Source organism: Spodoptera frugiperda, chromosome 13 (genome assembly GCF_023101765.2).
Source record: "Spodoptera frugiperda isolate SF20-4 chromosome 13, AGI-APGP_CSIRO_Sfru_2.0, whole genome shotgun sequence".
NCBI classification, from domain to species: domain Eukaryota; kingdom Metazoa; phylum Arthropoda; class Insecta; order Lepidoptera; family Noctuidae; genus Spodoptera; species Spodoptera frugiperda.
Genome location: NC_064224.1, coordinates 2,364,086 through 2,390,953, shown reverse-complemented (window position 1 = coordinate 2,390,953; position 26,868 = coordinate 2,364,086). Strand labels below are relative to the sequence as shown.

At 36.4% G+C, this 26,868-nt stretch overlaps 3 protein-coding genes and 2 long non-coding RNA genes across 6 annotated transcripts; 2 read left to right on the top strand and 3 right to left on the bottom strand.

The window, feature by feature from the left end:
* Positions 1-594: 594 nt before the first annotated feature.
* LOC118270404 (cecropin) lies at positions 595-8,870 on the bottom strand. Of its 2 annotated transcripts, none has more exons than XM_050697896.1 (2): positions 8,628-8,870; positions 595-785 (listed from the first exon to the last, which is right to left on the bottom strand). In XM_050697896.1, exons 1-2 carry the CDS (start codon positions 8,727-8,729, stop codon positions 696-698), a joined length of 192 nt encoding a protein of 63 aa, XP_050553853.1. In that variant the 5' UTR covers positions 8,730-8,870; the 3' UTR covers positions 595-695. The 2 variants fall into 2 exon arrangements, with proteins under 2 accessions (XP_050553853.1, XP_050553854.1); XM_050697897.1 differs by lacking the exon at positions 8,628-8,870 and adding an exon at positions 1,237-1,458.
* On the top strand, positions 4,031-11,384 carry LOC126911307 (uncharacterized). Its single transcript, XR_007705830.1, has 3 exons — positions 4,031-4,123; positions 4,567-4,623; positions 11,356-11,384. It is a non-coding gene; the product is annotated as an uncharacterized LOC126911307 (long non-coding RNA).
* Positions 11,385-13,601: 2,217 nt separating this feature from the next.
* LOC118270360 (hemolymph lipopolysaccharide-binding protein-like) lies at positions 13,602-16,954 on the bottom strand. The gene is made up of 6 exons (XM_050697885.1): positions 16,788-16,954; positions 16,189-16,299; positions 15,648-15,791; positions 14,952-15,143; positions 14,494-14,748; positions 13,602-13,930 (listed from the first exon to the last, which is right to left on the bottom strand). The coding sequence occupies exons 1-6, from the start codon at positions 16,843-16,845 to the stop codon at positions 13,707-13,709; spliced, it is 984 nt and encodes a 327-aa protein (XP_050553842.1). The 5' UTR covers positions 16,846-16,954; the 3' UTR covers positions 13,602-13,706.
* A 1,776-nt stretch (positions 16,955-18,730) lies between these two features.
* On the top strand, positions 18,731-21,470 carry LOC118274086 (uncharacterized). Its single transcript, XR_004783451.2, has 3 exons — positions 18,731-19,216; positions 19,370-19,558; positions 19,878-21,470. It is a non-coding gene; the product is annotated as an uncharacterized LOC118274086 (long non-coding RNA).
* Positions 21,471-22,852: 1,382 nt separating this feature from the next.
* LOC118270845 (hemolymph lipopolysaccharide-binding protein) lies at positions 22,853-26,506 on the bottom strand. The gene is made up of 6 exons (XM_050697884.1): positions 26,368-26,506; positions 25,769-25,879; positions 25,101-25,244; positions 24,405-24,596; positions 23,948-24,202; positions 22,853-23,473 (listed from the first exon to the last, which is right to left on the bottom strand). The coding sequence occupies exons 1-6, from the start codon at positions 26,423-26,425 to the stop codon at positions 23,247-23,249; spliced, it is 987 nt and encodes a 328-aa protein (XP_050553841.1). The 5' UTR covers positions 26,426-26,506; the 3' UTR covers positions 22,853-23,246.
* Between the last annotated feature and the right edge of the window lie 362 nt (positions 26,507-26,868).

Here is a 26,868-nt window from a genome sequence, read left to right as displayed (position 1 = left end):
CAGTCGCTAATGGAACTGAATTCGAGCACGATATTGAGCAATGTATTGTGAACAAGTTTGTTTTGGAATTGTCCCTGAAACTTTTCTGTTAACAAACAATTCCATCTGTCTCGCTAACTGTAGTCTAGCTTGAAGATAGGGGTACATTGGAACTGTATCTATTAATTTAATATTAGTGTGGGAGAGCCATGCTTCGGCAAGATCGATGTGGTACCACAGCCTCATAGAAAACCGGCGTGGAACAATGCTTGCGTTGTTTTTCGTCATGTGAGTGAGGTTACCGGATAATTTTTATTTTAATGTCCCTCTCGTAGATTATTCAAAATTTTTATTTCTCTTACAGAAACCAGTTCTTTCGACGATATTTTGATTTGAAATAACAAAATATCGTCTTCCCCAATCCCGAAACCCTAATCCTCCCAAAAGTCTGAATAATTGTAACTCCTATAGCGTTTCGAGTGTCCATGGACGGGCCGCGCTAATTGCTTACCATCAGGTGATCTGTATATACATTGTATAATTATTTGCTGGCTTATCCCATATAGTATACTTTGCAAGTTAAATAAAAGCTTTTATGTAATAAAACTAAATAAATATCTTACAAATAATTTAATTTACAAACATAATAAATTAATATAAAGCCTCAATATTCTTATTTTAGTGGATATTAGTCTTCATGTCTCAGGTCGTAGGGATCACTTTCCTATGGCTGCTGCTGATCCCACCACGGCCACTGCGGGTCCTGCCTTTATGATACCATCGCGGATGTTTTGGCCCAACTTCTCCTGTAAAGAGAGATTAAGATATGAGACTAGAATATCTAGTAGATCGTAAGAGTACAAGATTTGGTACCAGAATCCAACACATCAATTTTAACCGACTTACAAAAAGAGGTATGTATGTTTGTGCGCGATTATCTCGCGTTTGGCTGAACCGATTTGAATGCAGTTTTCAACATAGTGTTTATAAAGATTTTAGGTGTTTATTATTCAGATTTCAGGTTCTCTGTTCAAAATGTAAAAGTTTAATCGGTAAAAGTTTTAGAGGTAAGAAGAAATGAAAACTTCTTACCGATTAAAGACTTACACCTCGTTCCAACTCCTGCTTCGAGGTGAAGCCCAGGTTACCAAAGTCAAAGCAATTTATTCCAAATAGGTACTTTTGAAATGCCAACAAATAAAAAAGAATACCCGCAAAGGGCAATACTAATGATCAGTATTAAAAAAAAATACGTACCACTTTCTTGAAGAATTTCCACCTTGGTTCAGGAGCTCCTGACACGGTCGCCATCAAAACAAAACAAGCGAAAACAAACAAAAATATCTTTGTGAAATTCATTATTATTATGAAATAAAAATAACTTTATTATTAATTATGGCAAAATAATAAATGTATTATTATTTTTGTATTTCGAACTCTGGTGATACGACACGAATGATGCTCTACCTGTAAAAGTGAGTGTTTAAATACTTTCTTTCCTTCAAGTGGTTGAGCTGTCTCTTTACTATGTTTTAAAGTATTTTGAACGTTGTTTTAACGTTAGTATGAGTCATATTCCAGTGTAAGAGGATTCTAACTGTATGCGTATCGAATGGTTGTACTCAAGTATGGGGACTCCCTCAGTCCTAAGTGGTAAAATGTACCATGTACTGGGTTCAAGTTTATTTTTCTTAAATGGTTTGGTTTTATGGTTGATTAGTTTTATTTATTGATTGATTTTCCTTTAAAGAAACGATTAAACGTTAGTAATTTAGAATCATTATTCGAGTATTTTTGTGCTTGAGTTCTAGGTAGGTATTAAAAAAACATGTTAGGTATTAAATATTTCTTACTAAAGATTTGGCGAAACTTTTTACTCTACAAAAAGTGTACAAGTATAATATAGTACTGATTGCTAACGACGTTGAAAGTCACGACTAAAAACTCGAAACAATTATAATTGATTGAAACGTGACGTCATAGGGACCTATATGAATTCAAAGTCAAACCGTTTATTATACAATAAAACAGGTTTTTAGACATCTAACATAATTATAATAGTGTCACGCCTTTCATTCAAACCTACTCATATTATATATGCGAAGTTGTGTATGTTTGTTTGTTACTCCTTCTATACAAAACGGCTGAAGGGATCAATATAGAATTAGACTACAGTGATAGATTATGGTCTAAAATAATACATAGGCTACTTTTTAATTCCGCGGGCACGACGAAATTAAACATAAGTCTAAGTCGTAAGATCTCAATAAATATAAATATTTAAGTATTCCTAAACTAAGATAAATAACCAATGTTTAAAATAATGTTATATCTTAAGCCTGAGTTTCTACATATTAACTATTACAATTAAACATCTAGAGCACAATATTAATACAGACCAATGATTCATGAATACAGAAGCATGATCGAGAATGCTAATTACTAGAGTGAAGTATATATGAGAATTAATTAAGTATGTGCATATTATTATGTAAAATATACATAAATAAAGAGAGATGTTTTATTTGTCATCACATCATGTTTTATTTACCAAATAAAGACTTGGGACTGAGAAATTTTCACTCCATTAAAACCACCCCAATGGCCATCCTCAGCACATATAAGGGGGACCGGGTTCTCTAATAGACCTGCTCAAGAGACCCCACGATCTATCGCCTGTTACGATATAACCGTAGGGAGACGCGCGTCTTCCTTGAACCTTGCTGTGTGACCACTGTACCACCATTTTTGCTGAGACCACTGGGTCCCTGATCGTCCCTACTCTATGCGCCAATGGCCCCAAAGGTCCGCCTGAATTTGATGCAGGTGGGATTTCGGCGTGTTAAGCATCAAGGCGGACGCCTTGAAGCCTATTTTGTGAAACCAGTGCACAAACTTTTCACAAATTTTGACTCCACAGTTTTTGCAATGGTAGGTAATAAGCTACTCTGCAACGTCGGATTCTCTCTCTTAGTTTCGGTTCTCGCAAACAAAAACATCAAACCTTTTATTGCAATATTGATCCAGTAAATAACCTAGTTCTTATTATAGTAATTCAGAAAAATATCAATATCAAGTGTTATTTGAAGTACCTGAAGAAGTCTTGACATACTTTTACATAAGTATTTTTTAACTACGTCATTATATCATAACAAACATCTTCCACTCGATGATCTTATGCGTAACTTACATAGGTACTAAAGTGGTGCGCTTGACAATGCAACATTATAAAAGTAGACATCGAGGTACTTAGACGCGTTTCCTTACTGATCTATATCAATTTTCTTCGTATGTAAGTATTTTTTAAACTTTTATGGTGTTAATATGGAATCTAATTTTGCTCCTTTTGTTATTGTAAAAAAATCTGCCACCTTTTCCATTAAAAATTACAATAAATAATACACAATAATGTAAGTAAGCATCCAAATTCATCTATCTATCTTTCCTACATTTAAATAGTTAAATATCTACAAACATAAAACAAACTTATGATTCAGAAAATAAGTTTCATTGAAAAACTCTGACTAAACAAGTTTCACTAGAATCGTGTATCCACCTAATGATCATGCTTTTACTAATACCAATAAAAATAATCCATAAAAGTAATCCCCTAACAAATTCACGCATAAAAAAACCATTAATGCATATAAAAAAAAAAAAACAGAGAACCGTTTGAGGCGTAATCATAATATAAACATAAATAAAATACTAAAATAAAATTACACATGATAAGCACACGGGATGGGGGACTTTACAGGCAACGTCCCGATGTTCGCTCAAAACTAATCAACCGACAATACTGTTATCAAAACTCGTTTTGCTGCCAAAAAACTAAAGGTATAACTCTTATTTCAAACCTATTAAAGTTCAAAATGGAAACAAAAGAAGATGGATAAACGGTAAAATAAAATTGGTATTGTTTTATAAAGTTTAGTATATATTTGTAGTAAATCTTGGTAGAGCATCATTCGTTGTGTATCAACTGCAGTGCAATTGTGTTATTATTAAATAGCATTATTATTTTAACATAATAATAGTAAAGATGAAATTCTCTCGTGTGTTTTTGTTTGTTTTCGCTTGTCTGGTCGCTTTAAGCGCTGTCAGCGCCGCGCCAGAACCGAGATGGAAGTTCTTCAAGAAGATTGTAAGTATTTTTTATTTACCTATTTACCCTACACTCGATATTACTTTTATCTATGTGGTAAAACTGAATAATAGTTCAAATAATATAAGTTTTTATTTAAACCTCCAAACACCATAATGTGGGTGTTAATAATCGCAACAACGTCACGCCTTTTATTCCCGAAGGGGTAGGCAGTGGTCCACATTACGGCACGTAATGCCGCTATACAATGTACACCCACTTTTCGCTATTTGTGTTATAAGTCCCATGTAATAGGGGTTGATCCTATTGCCATATACTTAGCACGATTCCAGACTCCGTACTACTGAGAAATTTTCGAAAAACCAAAAAAAAAGCCCAATTGTACTTTGCCCGACTCGGGAATGCAACCAAAGATTCCTTGTCCGGCAATCGCACTTGTGACTACTCGACCAACTTAACTGAAAATATTTTTATTTTTTTAGGAAAAGGTGGGCCGCAACATCAGAGACGGTATCATCAAGGCAGGTCCCGCCATCGAGGTGCTGGGTGCAGCCAAGGCACTAGGATAGACATTATTTCATAATAATAATAATAGGATTATTAATTATTATTTGTAAATATACCTCATAATACTCATTCCGCCGTAATAATTATAATAAATGCATTTTTTAGTTTTTACTTCTGTCGTTTTTATTTACCCTTTTCTTGTGTATTTTTAAACCTTTAACTTTTGTTGAACTGAATTTGTGATCACTGATGATTTTATCATTGTATTGTTAATAATGATAATAAATCACCTAGCTTCACTGACAAACAGACTGACGGATAATTCAATTTGACGTTTCAAAAGTGCCTAATTTAGGATTAATTGAAATAAATGCTTTGAATTTGACTTTGAAATATGGTAAACTAGCGAACCGCCCCAGCTTCGCATGGGTGCAATGTATTATACATATAAATCTTCCTCTAGAATCACTCTATCTATCAAAAAAACCCTCATCAAAATCCGTTGCGTAGTTTTAAAGATTTAAGCATACAAAAGGACAGAGAAAGGGACTTTGTTTTATACTATGTAGTTATATGTGCATTTAATTGGATAAAGCGATGCAAATGCTCGCTATAAATACATAATCATATATTGGTTCATAGTAAATAGTCAAAGTAAATAAGTCAAAGTCAAAGTAAAATACTCTATATCTATCTCCATCTCTAATCTCCATATTTTATAGTCACTCAAAATCTGCTCATTAGGCACTCACCATTTTAATAGTAAGTAAATAAACTTACATTGTATAGAAAACACTTTTGACATTGTCGATACAGACAGATTAGTTACAATATTATCTATACTATTATTATAAAGCTGAAGAGTTTGTTTGTTTGAACGCGCTAATCTCGGGAACTACTGATCTGAATTGAATAATTATTTTTGTGTTGGATAGCGCATTTACTGAGGAAGGTAATAGGCTATAAAACATCACGGTATGTCCAATAGGAGCCGAGCAGAGTGGGTGAAACCGCGCGGAAGTAGCTAGTTATTCAAATATAATTGCACTCATGAAATAAAAATATGCAAACAGGTCATTATCCTCCACATGATTATATGGTTTGCTCTGTTTATTATTTAATTATTTGGTAATTAAGTAAATAAATAAAACCTACCCTTGCACACCTTTTAAATTGTATGACTAAAAATAAAAACAGTGATGAACGAACAATAATTTTTAGCTTCTACAACAATAAGCTACTTCAAATTCTTTTTCAAATGTCTGTATTTTTGCCTGTTTAAGGCAGTTGTCCCACCAACGGCGAGTGAACGACTAACTATCGGCTATTTTCTCGCTCAAGAAACGTACAATAGATATACTTTCCGTTTAAACAAAAGAGATGCATATACAAATAGTTGATCGCTGACTGTTCACACTGCCGGCGAGTGCTCGCTTCACTTGTTTGTTTTTGTTTTCACTCGTTTCTAGTTCTAGCTCTACTCGTTACTCGTTCATCGTTGCCGGTGGGACAACTGCCTTAAAAAGGAGGTGGTTCTATGTTCAAATGTTTTTTGAACGAGGAACGAAAATTGTCCCACGATGTTCCAAATTGTGCACAATTTTCAAAATTCTATTTATGTTTAAAATGTTACACTCCCGAGATGATCTCATCTTTAATGCTTGTTTATTTGTCGGTTTTTTGGTTTATAAAGTCGGTTTTAAAACGCAGTTTTTAAATAAATTTTTCATATAAAATTATTTACTTTTAGCTAACTATACAACCACTATACTTAAGTTGATCGTTAACATACTTGAATGAGCTACGTATCGTGCTCTTTTGTAACCACGAATTTTTCCAAAAATTAACGGATGGAGTTTCTTGCTCGTTCTTCTCCAGTCAAAGCTATAATTTGGAACGAGCACCTAGCTTCCCTGACGGACAGACTGAAAGAATATTTATTTGATGACATTTCAAAAATACCTATTTATGGTTTAATTAGAATAAACGATTTGACATTGACTTTGACTGGCATGTATTTTTATTCATGTAACACATCATTGTCCGAATACTCAAACGCTACTCAATTTTAAGACGCTTTCAAAACTAGTTCTGTCCCTATCAATTCTTTATAAAATGACAGAGATAGCACGATATTTAAGTACAACTTAAAATTGAGTAGCATTTCAGTATTCGGGCATTTATACCCGAAACTCTAAATGCCTTATTGCGGGAATAATATTAACACTGTAAATAATTCGCTCTAATCTTTAAAACAAAACAATTATAAAACCGATACACATAATTATTATATAACTAATTACTGATGCAATCGATTTGTGACATCAATACTTTTGCATCAATCATGTTTATGACACAAGCCGTAGATACATAAAATAACTTATGACCTACGCTGTAGATAGACAAAATAACTTATGTATAATAATTGTTCACACAATCTACACCACACTTATTATTTATCACTAGTTTTCATTTTTGCATTTTTTAAGGGAGAAAATAATCCAATGCCTACTATCAAGTGAAGCGTGTGAGGCGAGAGAGTGTCATACTCTTACTAACTTAAAACTACCCCGTTCCTACTCCTGCTTTTCGTGTGGAACTCTCAGTAAACCCGTTAGGTAGTCCGCAGCTCTGGATTAGGCATCAGCCCTACTGAGTCACATTGTGGTGGTCCGATGGACCTTTTCACTCTTGCTTTAGTTTTGTTATTTATTACATCTATAATATTACCTAACGATAACATCTACCAGTAAAAAATCATTCAGAATGAGTGTTGTTATAGAAAATTTCGAAAATCGAAATTTCTAATAAAAAATATTAGTTTCGTAAAATCGTAAAAGTAAAACAACAGAAATAAGATCTTAAAAATACATTTATTATTATTATGGCATAAAGAGTATTTAACTTAAAAATAATACTATTAAAGTTATTTACATTTAAACTTTGGCTGATCAGTAAACATTGATGATATGAATAAAAAATTAATTACAATAATAAATTACTGATTTTACATTAAAATTAAACTTATTAACAGTCAAATGTAAAATGTTCCAATCTATTATTATGAGTGCCTATTTGCGAGTTTGTTCTACTTTAATCGATCAATACGTTACCACATTTAGCCCTCTGATTGGTAAGTTAACTTTGAACAGGCCAATCAGAACGCCGAACGTCGTAAAGGAGTCGATCACGTTAACGTAAAACAAACTCGCCCTGGTCTAATAACCAAATCACTTCAGAAACCATGTTTTTTTATGGAATAAGCCGGTAAATGATCAGACGGATCATCTGATGGTAAGCAATCGCCGCCGCCCATGGACACTTGAAACACCCGAGGCGTTACAAGTGCGTTGCCGGCCTTTTGGTGGGTTAGGAATTAAAGGGTTGTTGGTCACCAGATATACTGGTCACACTACAAGACTGGGATGATATTAAGTGATGATGATGAAGACGGTACTGCTGATTACTTCCCCAGTGCCTTGGCTGCACCCAACACCTCGACAGCAGGACCTGCCTTGACGATACCGTCTCTGATGTTGCGGCCCATCTTCTCCTGCAAAATGAAAAGAAATGTGATTAGTATGAGTTGTATTAGAGGCCACATCTATATCTGTTCTCTGTGCAATCAGCTTATCTAAGAACTGAACCAAATTGTTAAATACATTATCAGAGGATGTTCGACAAATCTATACTATATAATATAATATTATAAAGCTGATTTAATATTATAAAGCTGAAGAGTTTGTTTGTTTGTTTGAACGCGCTAATCTCCGGAACTACTGGTCCGATTTGAATAATTCTTTTTGTGTTGGATAGTGCATTTATCGAGGAAGGCTATAGGCTACAAAACATCACGCTACGACCAATAGGAGCCAAGCAAAACGGGTGAAACCGCGCGGAAGTAGCTATAGTAGATATAGCTAATTTACTACTCTTGAGAATAAAATTTTGAAATAAGAAGGTATATGCCCTGCGGTGGTTCATCATGGAAGTCATATAAGACAGTATCAGAAGCTACGTGTATGGAGGTACTCACAATCTTCTTGAAGACCTTCCACCTCGGCTCTGGCGCGGCGCTGACGGCGCTCAGCGCGACCAGGCACGCGAACACGAACAGGAACACTCGGGAGAACTTCATCCTGCTGCTGGACTGATGCTGTGTGGCACTGTTACTGTACTGACGCTGTGTGGCACTGTTACTGTACTGACGCTGTGTGGCACTGGTGCTGTACTGCGCGACTCTGTGGCTCTGCACTCAATGATGCCACACTCGTGCACATCTCCTATTATATACCGACATAATCAAAACATTGGATGCTCGCCGAGAAAACGTGTACAAGCCAATTTAAACGTTGATACTCTGCAATAAAGTTTATTTCATTATATGTGTCTACTCTGACTTTATAATTGGTTCTGATAACGTTTGTGTACAGTTTTGTCCCGGAAAGTCCCGAGTTTGAGCCGTTAATTAAGTCCCGCGTATCAGACGTTTTTGTTTCTATTATTAGCTTTTACTGATATTTTTATAGGTCCTGTTAAAATGACCTTGCTATACAGATCTTTTGGGGTGGCTCTAGTCGTTCTTTTATTTATTTATTTCACTAACAACTATCATTACAGAATAAATCCAATTCGATAGTGTAGCAGTCTTACAAGATATTTTGTACTTATTAACCAGTTTAATGAATGGGTACAAAGAAATAGAATAAAATCTTCAGTAAAGGCTTAATATTAATATAACAATTAAATTGATATAACAATCCCACAAGACGAGAATCTCGTGAAAGCTGAACAAGATAAAGACAGTAATCTTGATTTAGCTCATGAGGTTGTCGACATGTGAGATGTAGATTCAGCAATCATTGTGCCGATAGTCGTATCTGCCAATGGCCTCATAGCCAAAAGCCTCGACCAACACCTGAGTAGGTTAACTTTAGATGGTTGGATCAAGGGCCTAATGCAGTAAGCAGTAGTTCTGGACACGGAGCGTATTGTCTGGAAATTCCTCTCTCTTGAGCCCTGACCGCCAGTAGCTTGGATTTCTCCCGTTACTGGTGGGTTACTGCTTTTTTATATTTTTATTATGGTAAATAAATAAATGAGTATTGTAATATAACAATTAAAAACTATTAATAATACTATACTATCTAAATCATAAAATTTAATTAAATAAAAATCTGTTTCCATGGCACGGGGCACAAGATACCTATGTTTTTTTAATTCTATTTATGTTAGTTCTACACGAAGTTTTGGTCCGTGCCCTTGTCGTATATTTTTATTATAATAAAATAAATGTAATCAATATTTATAGTACCTATGATATTAACCATAACTATAATTATTTCTACAAAAATACTTATGCTTAAGTAACATAATTTTACCATCCATTTAAATTTTATTTTAAATTTTATTTACCGACGGCTCTGCCAAGTCAGCCCACCGGCGCGCTGGGAGAGCCGACCTGCCCCAACAGAAGGGGTACCTTCACGAGTATAACATGTGTGTCAGCAATCGGTCCAGTCAATGATTTTGTTGAGAATGGAACAACCTAACACACATCACCATTAGGATATTTATCCATTAGCCGTTGTCGCGTTGGTTAACTCCAAAAGGGCTTACAGTCAAAGAGTTAACTTGTAAGTATATTAATGCTAATTGTATTGCAATATATAGCAACCATTCTTATCAACGCTTTCCGCGGACACATAAAAATATGTTTTGTTCCAAGGAACCTTCTTAGCTTAACAGAGCCCTCACAACCGCCTCGTCTCTGTGTTTGATGGCCATTTTCAGTTTGTAGTCCATAATAGGTACTACGGTCGCTCTCATCAGCCGCCCTGAATATTAAATGTTTTGTTTCAAAAAAAAACACTCGAATTACTTATATTCATATTTTGCATAGTAAATAAAACAATCAAACTTTTAATAATGATACGAGGGATTAAATAAATACACCGAATACGGGGACTTCCTCCACTGTTATCAACAAGTCAGAGTAAACGTACGAGTTAAAATGTACCTTATCATCGAGATTCAAAGTTTATATTGGCTCGCTCACCACAGTTAGTCGAACAGCATCCAACGTTGTAAATAATCACAAAGAATATAGTACTCTAATTGTAAAGTATTAACGTCTAAATTGGCTTGTATACGATTTCTCAGCGAGCATCCAATGTTTTGACTATGTCGGTATATAATAGGAGATGTGCACGAGTGTGGCACCATTGAGTGCAGAGCCATAGAGTCGCGCAGTACATCACCAGTGCCACACAGCGTCAGTACAGTAACAGTGCCACACAGCATCAGTACAGTAGCAGTGCCACACAGCGTCAGTACAGTATCAGGATGAAGTTCTCCCGAGTGTTCCTGTTCGTGTTCGCGTGCCTGGTCGCGCTGAGCGCCGTCAGCGCCGCGCCAGAGCCGAGGTGGAAGGTCTTCAAGAAGATTGTGAGTACCTCCATACACGTAGCTTCTGATACCATCTTATATGACTTCCATGATGAACCATTGCAGGTCATAGACCTTCTTATTTCAAAATTTTACTCTCAAGAGTAGTAAATTAGCTATATCTACTATTTGTGGAACATCCTCTGATAATGTATTTAACAATTTGGTTCAGTTCTTACATAAGCTGATTGCACAGAGAACAGATATAGATGTGGCCTTTAATACAACTCACACTAATCACATTTCTTTTCATTTTGCAGGAGAAGATGGGCCGCAACATCAGAGACGGTATCGTCAAGGCAGGTCCTGCTGTCGAGGTGTTGGGTGCAGCCAAGGCGCTGGGGAAGTAATCAGCAGTATCACCATCAACTGATCTACTGTCACACTTCAACACACGGCGCCAGGCAATAGTGCACATTTACACCAACCTTTCTTAAATGTTTAAAAGACCCCTATGTTCAGATAGATGGACACTTAATGACAATTTGGATTTTTACCAAGATATACTTCAGTGGTACCTGTAGTTAAGAGGTCGGTTTAGTTGCTTCCTCACGCTAAGTATATTAAGGAGATAGTTAAGATGGCCATAGCCTAACTAGGTGTAAAAAGTCTTAAAGTCGGACTTTCAACAAGCTTTAGTATGTTTCAGGATAGAACAAAGGTTGTCTTTAAATATTTTTATTTAATTCAAAGCAACTATAAAAGTCCTGTGTTCTGCCAAAGTCTTACTATAATTTTATTGTTAATTAATAGTATTATTTTGTAAATAATAATAACATTATTAATAATTATTTGTAAATAGTCAGTAAATACTCATTCAGCCATTATAATAATAAATGTATTTTAAGTTTCTATTTCTGTTTTTTATTTCAAAATTGTATTAGTGTGAGTTACGCCCGCGCTGTTTCACTCGCTACTTGGTTCCTATTGTACCAACACGAAAATAATTTTACTGCACAGTTGGTGCGGTGGCTGGACGGCAGCCCTGCAACGTTTAGCGGGTTCGATTCCCGCACGGAGCAACTCTTTGTGTGATCCACAAATTGTTGTTTTGGGTCTGGGTGTGATGTGTATGTGAACTTGTATGTTTGTAAACGCATCCATGACACAGGAGAAAATCCTAGTGTGGGACAAAGTTATTAAAAAAATAAATCAAAAATTATTCCATTCTAACTAGTAATTCCAGGGATTAGCGTATTTAAACAAACAAACTCTTCAGCTTTATTAAAAAAAATAAAAGAAGTATAAAGCTAGTTATAAAGGTAGCGCAGACGGATCACATGATAGTCAGTAATCGCCGCCGCCCTTAGACACTCGAAACACCAGAGACGTTACAAATGCAAGGTCTTTTGGAGGTTAGGAATTTAAGGGTGGTTGGGCAATTGGGGATTGGGATGATTGCGAAGGGGGGAATTAGGCCTCTGGTAACTTATCTAACTTACACATAGAAACATATGTCTATTGGTAAATATTTCTCTTTTATTCAGGTCTGGTTCGAGTCGGTCTTAAAACCGGAGTAGTTTTATATTTTTTTTTATTTTATTTTTTTATATTTAATGGGTCGACGTTTGGCCGCTATCTCACCTGATGGTAAGTGATGATGTGGCCTACGGTGGAGCACGTCTGCCCATAAGCAACCTATTCACTCGGGCCTTGAAGACACCCAAGTTATACCCATCAGGAAACACAGACTCAGGCAAGGAGTTCCACTCCCTAGCAGTTCGCACAAGGAAGCTTGAAGCGAAGCGCTTCGTGCGAGTGGGTGGGATATCTACTATGAAGCGGTGACGCCTCGCCGATTGTCTTGTGGTTCGATGATGAAAAGGACTAGGGGGAATCAAGTTGTGCAATTCCCCCGCACACTCTCCGAAGTGTATCCAGTAAAAAACGGAAAGGCTTGCGACCTTGCGCCTGTGTTCAAGGCTTTGAAGCCGGGCCTCCACAAGCGCATCATCATTAATGAGCTTCTTGGCACGCCTTTCAATGTGTTCGAGCGCATCCACCTGGTATTTGGCCGAGCCGTCCCAAAGGTGTATAAGTATTATATAACAGCATTATATAATACTTATACAGCGTGTAACAAAATACCCATATACATCAAGAAGCACTGAAGAATACAGGTTGAATAGAATCTCTACACAAAATTTCAGCTCAAAATACAAAATTGGTACCAAATATTTGGTGTCGCATGTTTCTTGATTAAATCATACAAACGTGTCACAACACTACAGGGGTCACTCGCTAATTACGAAACATTTCTTCTGTAAATCTGATCACCTAGTACCAATCTACCTAATTTTGATTCGCATGAAAAAAAAAAACAAATATTGGAAAAATTCATAACTTGGTACCATGAAAACATGAGTTTAAAAAATCTTTCTCATATCGTTTGTTATGTTATCTAGAAACCGTGCACTTGATATGTATACCCCCTTTTTGTTACACCGTGTATAATAAAGTAAATGAAGAAAAAATATTTGTGTGGATAGATTTCATCGTGCACTTGATATGTATACCCCCTTTTTGTAACACCGTGTATAATAAAGTAAATGAAGAAAAAATATTTGTGTGGATAGATTTCATTTATTTTAATCAATCTTCAAAAGCAGATTCAACTAAACATCATATTTCTAATGATGTAGAATTATAAAAAAAGATCCAATTTGAATTACTCTAAGAAGTGAGTAGGGTCCAATTCTGGTTCTGATTCTGTAACACAACATACGGCTGGATATTTCGGGTCCTTCTCACAGATGAATGGTTTAGGATGCCCACACCAAAGGTCGTTGAGCATACCATTCCGATAGATGGAACCACAGAATTCTCCCGTCGAGGAATTATTTGGCTCTCCAGATGAAAACTTGCTGTATCCTGCCTCTACTAGCGTTTGACCTGAAAAATAAAATTATTTAATCGATTACTCACATTTTAAGGTCGAGCAAAATAATTCTTAGTCTAGTCAATTTAGTATTTCACCTCGGAATTCGAGATACCCAGCTGTAATTTTGTATATACTTGTATATTGACCCCCTTCAGGGGACATATGGTAGGGTGTAAGCAACTATTAAATTTTAAGGTCCAAAGGTCCCAAAAAACGTTTTTTTTTTTGAAAATAACTCATTTCCTATGGGTAATTGGTATTTGCATTTACTACCAATATTTTAGAATACAAATTCTCTACGACTTTTGTGTAAACTTTTTTTTTATACGGTGAACAGTTTTCGAGATAGAGGGCGGAGAGCGCGCGGTCACTGCATCTCTTCAAAAAATTTTTTTTCGTCTAACCTATCCTTGATGATTGTGATGGATGGATAGGACATTAAAAAATACTTCATGGTTCCTAAAACCATTTTTCGTCAAAATCAATTGTTTCGGCAGTCGCAATTACGACCACTCGACCAACGAAGCAGTCTTGTTTTCACTTGGTTTTAGATTAATAAAATCAGGGATTTTACCGTGAATTGTCCTCCAGTCACCATATTCACCCCAGTCATGGAAACCAATGAAAGCAACGTCTTTCCAGAAAGTACCGAACATCTTTGCAGGTGGATTCCTTTCGAAGAGTTCCTTCAGTACTGCAGCTTCGACATCACTGTTGATTATGGCAAGGTGGCCACCTTCAGCAGAACACGCGAAGTTGGCACGCTCGAACGTGCGAGGTACTGTGTGGAACTTATAGCAAGAGCCCGTTCTTTTATCCAAATTGTATTCTATAATGAAGACAGGAATTATTTTACAACACATAACGTGGAAGCACTTTGGATACGCTAATAATAGTACACAATCTAAAAGTGGCTTAATGAAATGCTCTCGAATTTGCCAAGTATGGGGAATATGACAAAGCCTTTTATGTTAAAGACCCATAGTCCAGTAGGAAACTGTAAGGAGCTGGTGTGAAGTGATAGATACATACCAGGATCTACAGTCCCACATTCATTGGCCACAGTCACTTTAGTAGTGTGTCGGTAGCAGATGTAAGGTCGAGTCTCTTTACAGGATCTGTCTGCCGCTTGGCCATCGGAGTTAAACGTGATACAGTTTTCATCTCTCCCACCATTTGGCTCATTTGTTGCCCAATCTAATGGAATTTTACTAAGAGGTATACCTGAAAAATTATTAGATGTTATTTTTAAAGGATATAATATAAGGTGGTCTAAATGTATATGCCACGGTTTTAATGGGAGGTGGTGGCACGGCATGGTTAGCGCGGCCGTGGGCTCGCCAGCAGCCGCAGCATTCCCTTCAGTCAACATCGCGGTTGCTCGATGAGGTTCGACGACAAGTATTGTGTTCGAAGATTGCAATACTTGAAGAGCTGTTACGTTGCCAACATTCAAGTATTGTTTTACGCCGAATTTATGTGTGGTCTCATGGTATCAAAACACAACGCAAGCGTTGTTTCACGTCGGTTTTCTGTGAGGCCGTGGAATCACTCCGGTTGAGCCGGCCTATTCGTACCGAAGCATGGCTCTCCCACACTTAAAGTATTGTAATATTAAAAAGTATTTTGTTCTAATCGTTGTTGTTAATTCAACGTTTTTACATTAAAATAATTTAAATTAAAGCTAATCCAGAAGTAATTGAAATATTGTACTGTAAATAGCAATACCTTCGATGGTATGATATAAGTTGCTTCGTGAAACAGTCGCGTGAATTCCAGTGAAGACTTCCGATTGCAGCGCCGAGAGGTTCGCCAGGAGGGACTGCATCTCATTACTGATAGCCTGGTTGAGTGGAGAAGCCAGCGTTGCACCTAGATGGATAAACATAAGTCATAATGTATGTATGAGTGTACTAAATGATAATCAGCCTCTGAGTCGCGCAATCAGTTAAAAAATTAATACTTTTAAAACTTCGGGGTTCGCGGGACGATCTCCGACCGCCGTAAGTGGTGGTCTGCGGACGGCGAGTAAGGGTAGCTCGCCGCCCGACCAGATCCAGATCCGTGTGTGCGGCGCGTCGCGTTCCGCGCCCTCCTCAAAGAGCCATTAGACCACCACAGATCCCCATCTGTGGTGGTCTCAGTGGTCATCAGTAGGGCTGATGCCTAATCCGTAGTTGCGGACTACCTAGCGGGTTTACCGGGGCTCCGGTTCGAAAAGCAGAAGTTGGAACGGGGTGGTTTTTAGTCAGTAAGAGTTTGCACTTACCTTCCAACGTGCAGTGCAGTCGTGCGTCAGCCCAAGTAGCTGGTATCACCACATGTTTGAACCAGCCCTTCGCTTCCTTGCTGTACGTGTAGTCACAACGAAATGTTGCCTCTACAGACAAAGTCAAATCAATTACTTCATCGTATCGTTGCACCTTTTATCCCAGAAGGTGTAGGCAGAGGTGCACATTATGGCACGTAACGCTACTGTACAATGTATACCCACTTTTCAACATTTATGTTATTGTTCCCATGTAATAGGGGGTGAGCCTACTGCCATAATATACTGGGCACAATTCTAGACTCCGTGATACTACTGAGATATTATCGACAAACCAAAAAAGCCTCTCTTGCTCGGTAGACGCACTTGCGACCACTCGACCAACGAGGCAGTCAAATTAATTATTTCAACGAGTTAAAAATAAACTTGTATAACAATGGTCAAATGTCTGATTGTCGGTCATTCTGTCGGACTGAAATCAATATTAGGCAATTTCACACTATAATATGGTTCAAAGCTTTACGTTTCATGAAATTGGCTAGTGAATTATTTTGTAAAATAAATTTGATCTGATCATAAGAACCAAAATCGTTACTTACCTATATAGCAAAATAGAGAGAATATCCAAATAACAGAATATTTTACACCAGTCTTCATGTTGTTAGTTAACACACGTCTCTATTAAATTCAAACTCGATGGTGTTATGAAATAAGTCCTGATAGGATCACGCTTTTATACCTAATTAGTTGTTATCAAATTTGACATTGGTTCTCAAAGTTTTTAAGCCAAAGTCTTGTAAAAATAATGTTTCCATACGTTAGGATTTTTTCCTGTGTCATAAACTAAACCTATTTAGACAACACAATAAATACTCATAAAAAATCTAATTTGGAATGGTCAAAGTTTCTTCAGTTTGTCGAAAAGAACAAAAAAAATAATTATGTGTTTATACGTATTTTCCATTTTACATAGGTCTTACATTTTCTGCATCTCTATATTGTTAATTGTGGTCAATTAAAAGTCACACATCACATCACATCAACAACCTAAAATATATAAGTGGCCACTGCTGACCAAAGGCCTCTTCTCGCACGGTAACGTTTGAGCATTAATCACCAAGCTTGCTCAATGCGGGTTGGCGATTTCAAACCTCTATTTTGAAATCAAAACTAATCATAAGGATATTTTGATTTTAAGGGCTTTGATCGTAACGTTTTGGTTGAAAAATAATTTATTTATAGGTATCTAGGTTATATTATTATAGTTTGGTTACCCTACCTCACGACTCTGATGAGAATTATTTTTTTGACGCTTTAATTTTAATTTTATTATTTTTAATTTCGTTTATTACTTATAGGTATTAAAAAAAACATTGGAAACCACTGTCGGGAATCCCATAGGAAACGCAGGAAAATAACAAACAAATATGCATACAATATAATTAAATATAATATAGGTACTGATAATATACCTCAATAACATTCTAATCAGTATAACTGTTAGTTACTAATTAAGCTGCCATCGTGTATTTTGACATAAACTAATAAGGTGCCGTACCTGAGGTAAATAAGGACAATCAAAATTTATTTCTAAATAACGTGTAACAAAATACCCATATACATCAAGAAGCCCTGATGAATACAAGTTGAATAGAATCTCTACACAAAGGAGAATGGCAGAATTCGTACAGCATACTTTTTTTGGTGTTCCCTGATAAAATTTGTACCACTTATTGAGGGAACTAAACCATTCATTTTTTTGTAAAAATAATATTTTTAGAAGCTGGGGTTTAGCAAATATATCAATTAAAAGATTTTAGTAACGAAACGTAATATAATGAAACGAAACGTAGAAGACATGTTTAGTTAGTTGCCATTAATAAAATATCAGAAGGCTCGAAATGATAAATCAATATTTTGAAATAGAAATAACAGTAAATATAATTAACCAATTACAGGTTATACCTTAGAATATATAATTAATGCATATATATGCATAGAATCTTTATATTTATAGGAATTATTTTTGCCATCAGTATTTTTTTTTGTAATGGCAATTATTTATTGACAGCTTCGTAAAATCCCTAATCTTTCAAAGTCTGTCCAGTTTTTGCCGTTGTTTTGTTTTGGATTGTAGTTTGTAACTTCATGTAAACAATTTAGCAATTATCTGGCCATTTTTACGTTGACTTGAGCAACTGCTTCTCCGTTCTCCATCTGTTGATACTACTTTCGCGAAAGGACGCTTTATTAATTGTGTTGTGTGTTACGTGTTTTATTGAAAATGACGAGTTTGCAATGCATCAATTGCAATGTTCGCTTGTCCCGAAGAAGAAGACACGCTTTATCAAATCGACTTCTCCGTTCTTTTTTATGCCAAGTTGCTTATCTGTTGATACTACTTTCGCGAAAGGACGCTTTATTAATTGTGTTGTGTGTTACGTGTTTTATTGAAAATGACGAGTTTGCAATGCATCAATTGCAATGTTCGCTTGTCCCGAAGAAAAGTTATCACGTTTTTCCCTTTAAGCCTCTACACGCTTTATCAAATGACGGTGAAGATATCGTCAACACTAATCGTCTGTGGACATATCTTAGAGATGTAAGTAGTTTCCACATAACATTGTGTGTACGAATGGGCCATAGTTACGAACTTCAATAACTTTTACGTGTGATATCACACTAAATAAACACATAAGTAATCGGTAACATGTATTATTTACTTGCCTTAATTGGTTTGCATAACACTGTTATAATTTATTAGTACCTATTATTTTGTTTAATGGTGAGCCATACTCAAAATCATTTAATTATTTCTAGATTACACCAGATGACCATGTTTACCATGAATGCTGGCAGCTAGCTAGTCATTCATGTTCTTCTGATAATATGCCGAGAAGACACATAGGCCATCAGTGTTTGTGTTGTATGTGGACAACCCATACTAAGAATCAGGCAATGCAGAATTTTGATTGAAGAAAAACAAAGAACGGCTTACACAATTGCTACTTAGATATAACCACGACAGGTATAAATAAGAATATGTACATATTATAACTTTTATCAATTCGGTATTTTATTTATTTGAAATAAACTAAGAAATAAAACAATGTAAATATTTTCCACTAATAGCATGTATGTTTAAATGAAAGCTTTTCTTTATTTATATTATTTGTTTTAGCATCATCCTGACGATAAAGCTTGTGTGCGGTGTTGGTTAAGAGTGAAAACTAAGGATACTTCACCAAATGAAGATATTCAACCCGTTGAACCTTATCAGCAGGAAAGTGATAATTCTGAACTGATGTGTGCTGCATGTGGTCAAAGTCTTACTCCCGACAACACTGCTTGTTTGTTGGAGCACCAGCAGGTATATAATAATATGAAATAACATATTTATAGTAATTAGCTAGCTAAAAACGCAATCCAAAGAGCAATTACAATTTTATGTTGCTAAATGTAAGACACTAATGATGTTGGCTCTACTAACAACAACAAAAGGATACTGGTCTTTCCATTCTCTACTCCAGTGAACAATAAATATGTTTAGTATTTTTTGAAAGGTCTTCGGTAAAAACCAATCATTGTGTGTCGAGATTAATTCTTTAGCCTGATCATGTTTTGCGCAATTTATATCTATCATATGTAAATGCTTAATTTTGAATTACATGAATGTTATTTATTTACAGACACCTTCCATTAATGAAGTTTGTGAAGTTTGCTGGGGCCAAGTATGCAATTTGAACTTCTATGTTCAAGATGGTCTATGTTGCTTCAAGCTAAAATAAAGTCCTGCCACTCTTCTCCTAGAACTTATTTTGTTTTCATAGTTGCAGAAACAAATATGAATAGCCGGGACACAATCAAAAGTGATTGCTGTAATTGTATTGTAGGTTTAAGAACAGTGGGATGCTGCTCACATGTTATGAGCATTCTTTGGTATTTGAGTTATGCTTGCCATGAGGGTATCAGCCGACCTGCCCCTTTCTTGGATGAAGTAATATTAAGAACCAATCAAGTAATTATAAGAAAATAAAGTAAATGAAATTCCTAGAAAAACTAAGTTGTTTTATTTACCTACACTGAAAACTTCATCAGCTCTTAATCATTATCAAACTATTGTAGACCGCTGCTGGACATAGGTCACTCCTTAAGCACCCTACTGAATGGGTAAATTCTCATGTCAATTTATCAACTTCCTATATTCTTTTTCATTTAAACAATGTTTATGTGCTTAGTGCTTACACATGATAAAGAACAAAGGGTAATGTTGGGACCACCTCTCAATAGTAATGAGACACCCTTCTATAGATAAATATTCTCAAACTGAATAAACTTACTAAAGTACTACAATTAAGCTTAAGCAATTAACCTTTTTTATGCAATAAGTTGTTAACGAGCAGACGGATCATCTGATGGTAAGCAATCGCCGCCGCCCATGTACACCTGAGGCGTTAGAAGTGCGTTGCCGGCCTTTTGGGGGTTCGGAATTTAAGGGTTGTTAGGGAAGGGGTAATTGCGCCTCCGGGAACCTCACTCACTCAACGAAATACAACGCCAACGCGAAACAAACTCTTGACAATGATGATAGTAGCTTACTTTATTACAAGATAAATGTTCCATAAGTCATTTCTTATCTTCCTACTCTTTCTCCTTCCGAAACACGAAGGAGACTTTCTATGATGGTCACCCATCCACACACCAAAGTCGACAAGGGTTGCTTAACCTTGGCGATTGACCTGTGCTTTTGATATTATTAACAACAAGCTTCTCTACTAGCCCATACCTATTATATGTATATTCTACTATTCTACCTTATAAATAATATGAAAATCTTGTAAAATATCCATATTTACAGAATATTCCCATTGGCCATAGACAAACCTAACCTCAAACATAAAACTAGCTATATCTCTTATCTCCCAACTTCTAAAAATCTGAGAATTTTTATAGGGCTTTCCAATCATGTTTACTACCAATTAAACCCAAAAATATTCGGGAACACGAAAATTTTTTGCTGTACGAAACTCCCATACAAACCTGCCATTCTCCTTTCAGCTTAAAATACGTTTAAAAAAAAATTTGTACCAAATACTTGATATCGCATAGTTCTTGATTTCAAATCATACAAACGTGTCAAATCACTACAGGGATCACTCGTTAATATTACGAAACATTTCTTCTGACCATCTGATCGCCTAGGACCTGTCTACCTAATTTTGATTCGCGAGCCGGCGCGTTTTGAAACATTCATAACTTGGTATTATGAAAACATGAGTTTACCTAGAAACCGTGCAATTTATATGGATACCCCCTTTTTGTTACACGTTGCATAGAGATAAATAATCTATAATAAATTTAATAATAGGGAATCTTGCTGCTAGGAAGATACGAGTAATATATTCAATCGATTTAGCTGGAATGAGTTTATTTTTAAAATTTTTATTTATTTCAGGATCCAGATCCTGGAATATCATTAGAACTTAAAACGGGATTATTTACTATGATTATTAATTTTGGTGAGTTTCCGATATTTCGGCACTGTTGCAAGCGCCATGGTAAATATCCCGTTTTAAGTTCTAATGATATTACTAGTGACCATGTCAATTTAAAAACTTATATCCAGATCCTGGACATCGGAGACCTGACTTTATGGCCGTAGGCTTTACGTTGTATGAATGAGAATACCGGAAGCCCAATTACCCAAATATTCCTCTACAACCTTTAAATTCCTAACCCCCAAAAGATCTACAACGCATTTGTAACGTCTCTAGTGTTTCAAGTGTCCATGGACGGCGGCGATTGCTTACTTTCAGGTGCGAGTGGCATTTTGCTTTTTAGTAATTTAACATTATTTCCGAAACTGTATGACCTATTGACATACTGTAAAAGAAACGTATTAAAGATAAAAGATAGAAATATAGTGTCGCGGACTTTTTTGAAGAAATTAATTAAGATAAACCAGATTGCCATACATTGTTTTCAATTTTAAGCAACTGTTTAGGCAGCGCATGCATATTATTCTGTTTTATGAGCTATTTCCGTCCGACTTGCTAGACAAAAGTTGTGATTGCTCGGTTAATATACATGTTTTAAAAATAACTTATAGCCTATAGCACTCAAAAATAATGTAGCTTTCTACCAGTGAAAAAATTTTTAGGATTGGATCATTAGTTCCAGAGATGACCCATTACATAGAAACTTACAAACATTACCTTTTTATAATATTAGTATAGATAAAAACCCGACTGCGTTTCTTTATAATATGAAATTGAAAAAAAAACCCTGAAACAAGAAAGTCATCAAAAAATTGAAGCAGTCGGGACCCATTCTAGAAAGCCAGCCGTAATGTGCCCTCACTAAGTCTTCATATTTGGAATGGGTACCGACTGCTTAAATTTTTTGATGACTTTCTTGTTTTAGGGTTTTTTTTAATTTTCATATTTTCATGGTATAAGCCAGTAAACGAGCAGACGGATCACATGATAGTCAGCAATTGCCAGAGCCCATGAACACCCGAATCACCAGAGGCGTTACAAGTACGTTGCAGGCCTTCTGGGGGTTAGGAATTTAAGGGTTGTTGGGGAATCGGGGACTGGGATGATTGCAAAGTGGGGGGAATTGGCCTCTGGTAATCTAACTTACACAAATCGAAACACAAGTCTTTTGGTAAATATTTCTCTCTTCGGTCGGTTTTACATAATAGTTAAATTTCATTTATTATATTCAATCTTCAAAAGCAGAATTGAATAAACATCATATTTCTAAAGATATAGGTATAATTGGGTAGTTTCCTATGTCAAAAATAAATTATTTTGACATTTCAATATAATAAAATATCCCAAAATAATCGTAATTTCATCAATTAATTTGACGATATACTTATTTATTTAATTTTTCTTGCAAATTTTAGAGAAGTAGGTATGCTATTTGACGCAAATAAATAAGACGTCATAAGTTGCGATCTCCTACAAAATTCATAGAAAAGTAACATTTGATAAAAGTATTGAATTTGTCTAGTAGGAAACTACCGTATTATAAAAAAGGACCAATTTGAATTACTCTAAGAAGTGAGTAGGGTCCAATTCTGGTTCTGATTCTGTAACACAACATACGACTGGATATTTCGGGTCCTTCTCACAGATGAATGGTGCTGGCATCTCACACCCAAGGTCGTTGAGCAAACCATTCCGATAGATGGAGCCACACGCTTCTCCCGTCGTCGTGGAATTATTTGGCTCTCCAGATGAAAACTTGTTGTATCCTGCTTCTACTAGCGATTGACCTGAAAAATAAAATTATTTAATCGTTTACTCACATTTCAAGGTCGAGCAAAATAATTCTGGGACATTTTGTTATTTGGACATTGACACTGACAATTTGAGACTCGTTTTTATATACCTATATACAACGTGTAACAAAAAGGGGGCATACATATCAATTGCACGGCTTCCTGATAACATAACAAACTATACGGAAAGGGTTTTTTAAACTCATGTTTTCATGGTAACAAGTTATGAAATTTTCAAATCGCGCCGCCGCGTGATTCAAAAATAAAATCAAGAACTATGCGATACCAAGTTTTTGGTACATTTTTTTTTAAAACGTATTTTAAGCTGAAACTTCATGTAGCGACTCTATTCAACCTGTATTCATCAGGGCTTCTTGATGTATATGGGCGTTTTGTTACACGTTGTATAGGTACAAACAACAGTCTTGTTTTTACTTGGTTTTAGATTAGTAAAATCAGGGATTTTACCGTGAATTGTCCTCCAGTCTCCATATTCACCCCAGTCATGGAAACCAATGAAAGCAACGTCTTTCCGGAAAGTACCGAACATTTTTGCAGGTGGATTCTTTTCGAAGAGTTCCCTCAGTACTGCAGCTTCGGTATCACCGTTGATTATGGCAAGGTGGCCACCTTCAGCAGAACACGCGAAGTTGGCACGCTCGAACGTGCGAGGTACCGTGTGGAACTTATAGCAAGAGCCCGTTCTTTTATCCAAATTGTATTCTAAAAAGAAAACAGGAATTATTTTACAACACATAACGTGGAAGCACTTTGAATACGCTAAAATAGCTCACAATCTAAAAGTGGCTTAATGAAATGCTCTCGAATTCGCCAAGTATGGGGAATATGACAAAGCCTTTTATGTTGAAGACCCATGGTCCAGCAGCAAACTGTAAGGAGCTGGTGTGAAGTGATAGATACATACCAGGATCTACAGTCCCACATTCATTGGACACAGTCACTTTAGTTGTGTGTCGGTAGCAGATGTAAGGTCGAGTCTCCTTACAAGATCTGTCTGCCGCTTGGCCATCGGAGTTAAACGTGATACAGTTTTCATCTCTCCCACCATTTGGCTCATTTGTTGCCCAATCTAATGGAATTTTACTAAGAGGTATACCTGAAAAATTATTAGATGTTATTTTTAAAGGATATTATATAAAGTGGTCTAAATGTATATGCCACGGTTTTAATGGGAGGTGGTGGCACGGCATGGTTAGCGCGGCCGTGGGCTCGCCAGCAGCCGCAGCATTCCCTTCAGTCAACATCGCGGTTGCTCGATGAGGTTCGACGACAAGTATTGTGTTTGAAGATTGCAATACTTGAAGAGCTGTTACGTTGCCAACATTCAAGTATTGTTTTACGCCGAATTTATGTGTGGTCTCATGGTGTCAAAACCCAACGCAAGCGTTGTTTCACGTCGGTTTTCTGTGAGGCCGTGGTATCACTCCGGTTGAGCCGGCCTATTCGTACCGAAGCATGGCTCTCCCACACTTAAAGTATTGTAATATTAAAAAGTATTTTGTTCTAATCGTTGTTGTTAATTCAACGTTTTTACATTAAAATAATTTAAATTAAAGTTAATCCAGAAGTAATTGAAATATTGTACTGTAAATAGCAATACCTTCAATAGTATGATATAAGTTGTGCCGTGAAAAAGTCGTGTGAATTCCAGTGAAGACTTCTGATTGCAGCGCCGAGAGGTTTGCCAGGATGGACTGCATCTCATTACTGATAGCCTGGTTGAGTGGAGAAGCCAGCGTTGCACCTAGATGGATAAACATAAGTCATAATGTATGTATAAATGTACTAAATGATAATCAGCCTCTGAGTCGCGCAATCAGTTAAAAAATTAATACTTTTAAGACTTCTGGGATCGCGGGACGATCTCCGACCACCGTAAGTGGTGGTCTGCGGACGGCGAGTAAGGGTAGCTCGCCGCCCGACCAGATCCAGACCCGTGCGTGCGGCGCGTCGCGTTCCGCGCTCGCCTCAAAGAGCTATTAGACCACCACAGATGGTGCCCAGTAGGGTTGATGCCTGATCCGGAGCTGCGGACTACCTAGCGGGTGTACCGGGGCTCCGGTTCGAAAAGCAGGAGAAAGAACTGGAAGGAAGGAAGGTCTGACACTCCTTCTCGCCTTCGCCTCGCCCAAGGCGAGAGAAGTTATTAAATGACTTTCCCCCTAAAAAAAAGTACTAAAAAATAAGCTAACGACTTAAAAAAAACTATACTATTCAAAATGCGACTCAGGAATAGGCTGAAAATCGGTGCTTAACTGGTAAACTTACCTTCCAACGTGCAGTGCAGACGTGCGTCAGCCCAAGTAGCTGGTATCACCACATGTTTGAACCAGCCCTTCGCTTCCTTGCTGTACGTGTAGTCACAACGAAATGTTGCCTCTACAGACAAAGTCAAATCAATTACTTCATCGTATCGTTGCACCTTTTATTCCAGAAGCGGTAGGCAGAGGTACACATTATGGCACGTAGCGCTACTGTACAATGTATACCCACTTTTCAACATTTACGTTATTTTTCCCATGTAATAGGGGGTGAGCCTACTGCCATAATATACTGGGCACAATTGCAGACTCCGTGATATTACTGAGAAATTTTCAATTAACCAAAAAAATCCTCTCTTGCTCGGTAGTCGCACTTGCGACCACTCGACCAACGAGGCAGCCAAATTATTACAACAAATTGAAAATTAACTTTTAAATGTCTAGCAATGGTCAAATGTCTGATTGTCGGTCATTCTGTCCAACTATCAATATTAGGCAATCTCACACTATAATATGGTTCAGAGCTTTACGTTTCATGAATTTGGCTAGTGAATTATTTTGTAAAATAAATTTGATGTGATCATAAGAACCAAAAACGTTACTTACCTATATAGCAGAATAGCGAGAAAATCCAAATAACAGAATATTTTACAACAGTCTTCATGATGTTAGTTAACCCACGCCTCCATTAAATTCAAACTCGATGGTGTTATGAAATAAGTCTTAATAGGATCAAGCTTTTATACCGAATTAGTTATTATCAAATTTGACATTGGTTCTCAAAGTTTTTAAGCCAAAGTCTTGTAAAAATAATATTTCTCTACGTTAGGATTCTTTCCTGAATCGTAAACTAAACCTATTTAGACAACACAATAAATACTCATAAAAAATCTAATTTGGAATGGTCAAAGTTTCTTCAGTTTGTCGAAAAGAACAAAAAAAAAAGAAATGATGTGTTTATATTTTATTTTCCACTTTATTTAGGTGTTACATTAAATTTTAAGTCTGTATTAATAATAGTGGTCAATTAACCGTCACACATCACATCAACCACCCATAAGTGGCCACTGCTGACCAAAGGCCTCAGGGTGTAAGCATTAATCACCA

Excerpts from the sequence above, each read along its gene's own strand:
- LOC118270404 (XM_050697896.1), bottom strand. The coding sequence starts at position 8,729 with ATGAAGTTCTCCCGAGTGTTCCTGTTCGTGTTCGCGTGCCTGGTCGCG. Across the intron at positions 786-8,627 it reads GGAAGGTCTTCAAGAAGATT|GAGAAGTTGGGCCAAAACAT; the intron begins GTGAGTACCTCC and ends CTCTCTTTACAG.
- LOC118270360 (XM_050697885.1), bottom strand. The coding sequence starts at position 16,845 with ATGAAGACTGGTGTAAAATATTCTGTTATTTGGATATTCTCTCTATTT. Across the intron at positions 15,792-16,188 it reads ACTGCACTGCACGTTGGAAG|GTGCAACGCTGGCTTCTCCA; the intron begins GTAAGTGCAAAC and ends TTATCCATCTAG. Across the intron at positions 13,931-14,493 it reads TGACTGGAGGACAATTCACG|GTCAAACGCTAGTAGAGGCA; the intron begins GTAAAATCCCTG and ends TTTATTTTTCAG.
- LOC118270845 (XM_050697884.1), bottom strand. The coding sequence starts at position 26,425 with ATGAAGACTGTTGTAAAATATTCTGTTATTTGGATTTTCTCGCTATTC. Across the intron at positions 25,880-26,367 it reads CTCGCTATTCTGCTATATAG|AGGCAACATTTCGTTGTGAC; the intron begins GTAAGTAACGTT and ends CTTTGTCTGTAG. Across the intron at positions 24,203-24,404 it reads ATGTGGGACTGTAGATCCTG|AATACAATTTGGATAAAAGA; the intron begins GTATGTATCTAT and ends TTTTCTTTTTAG.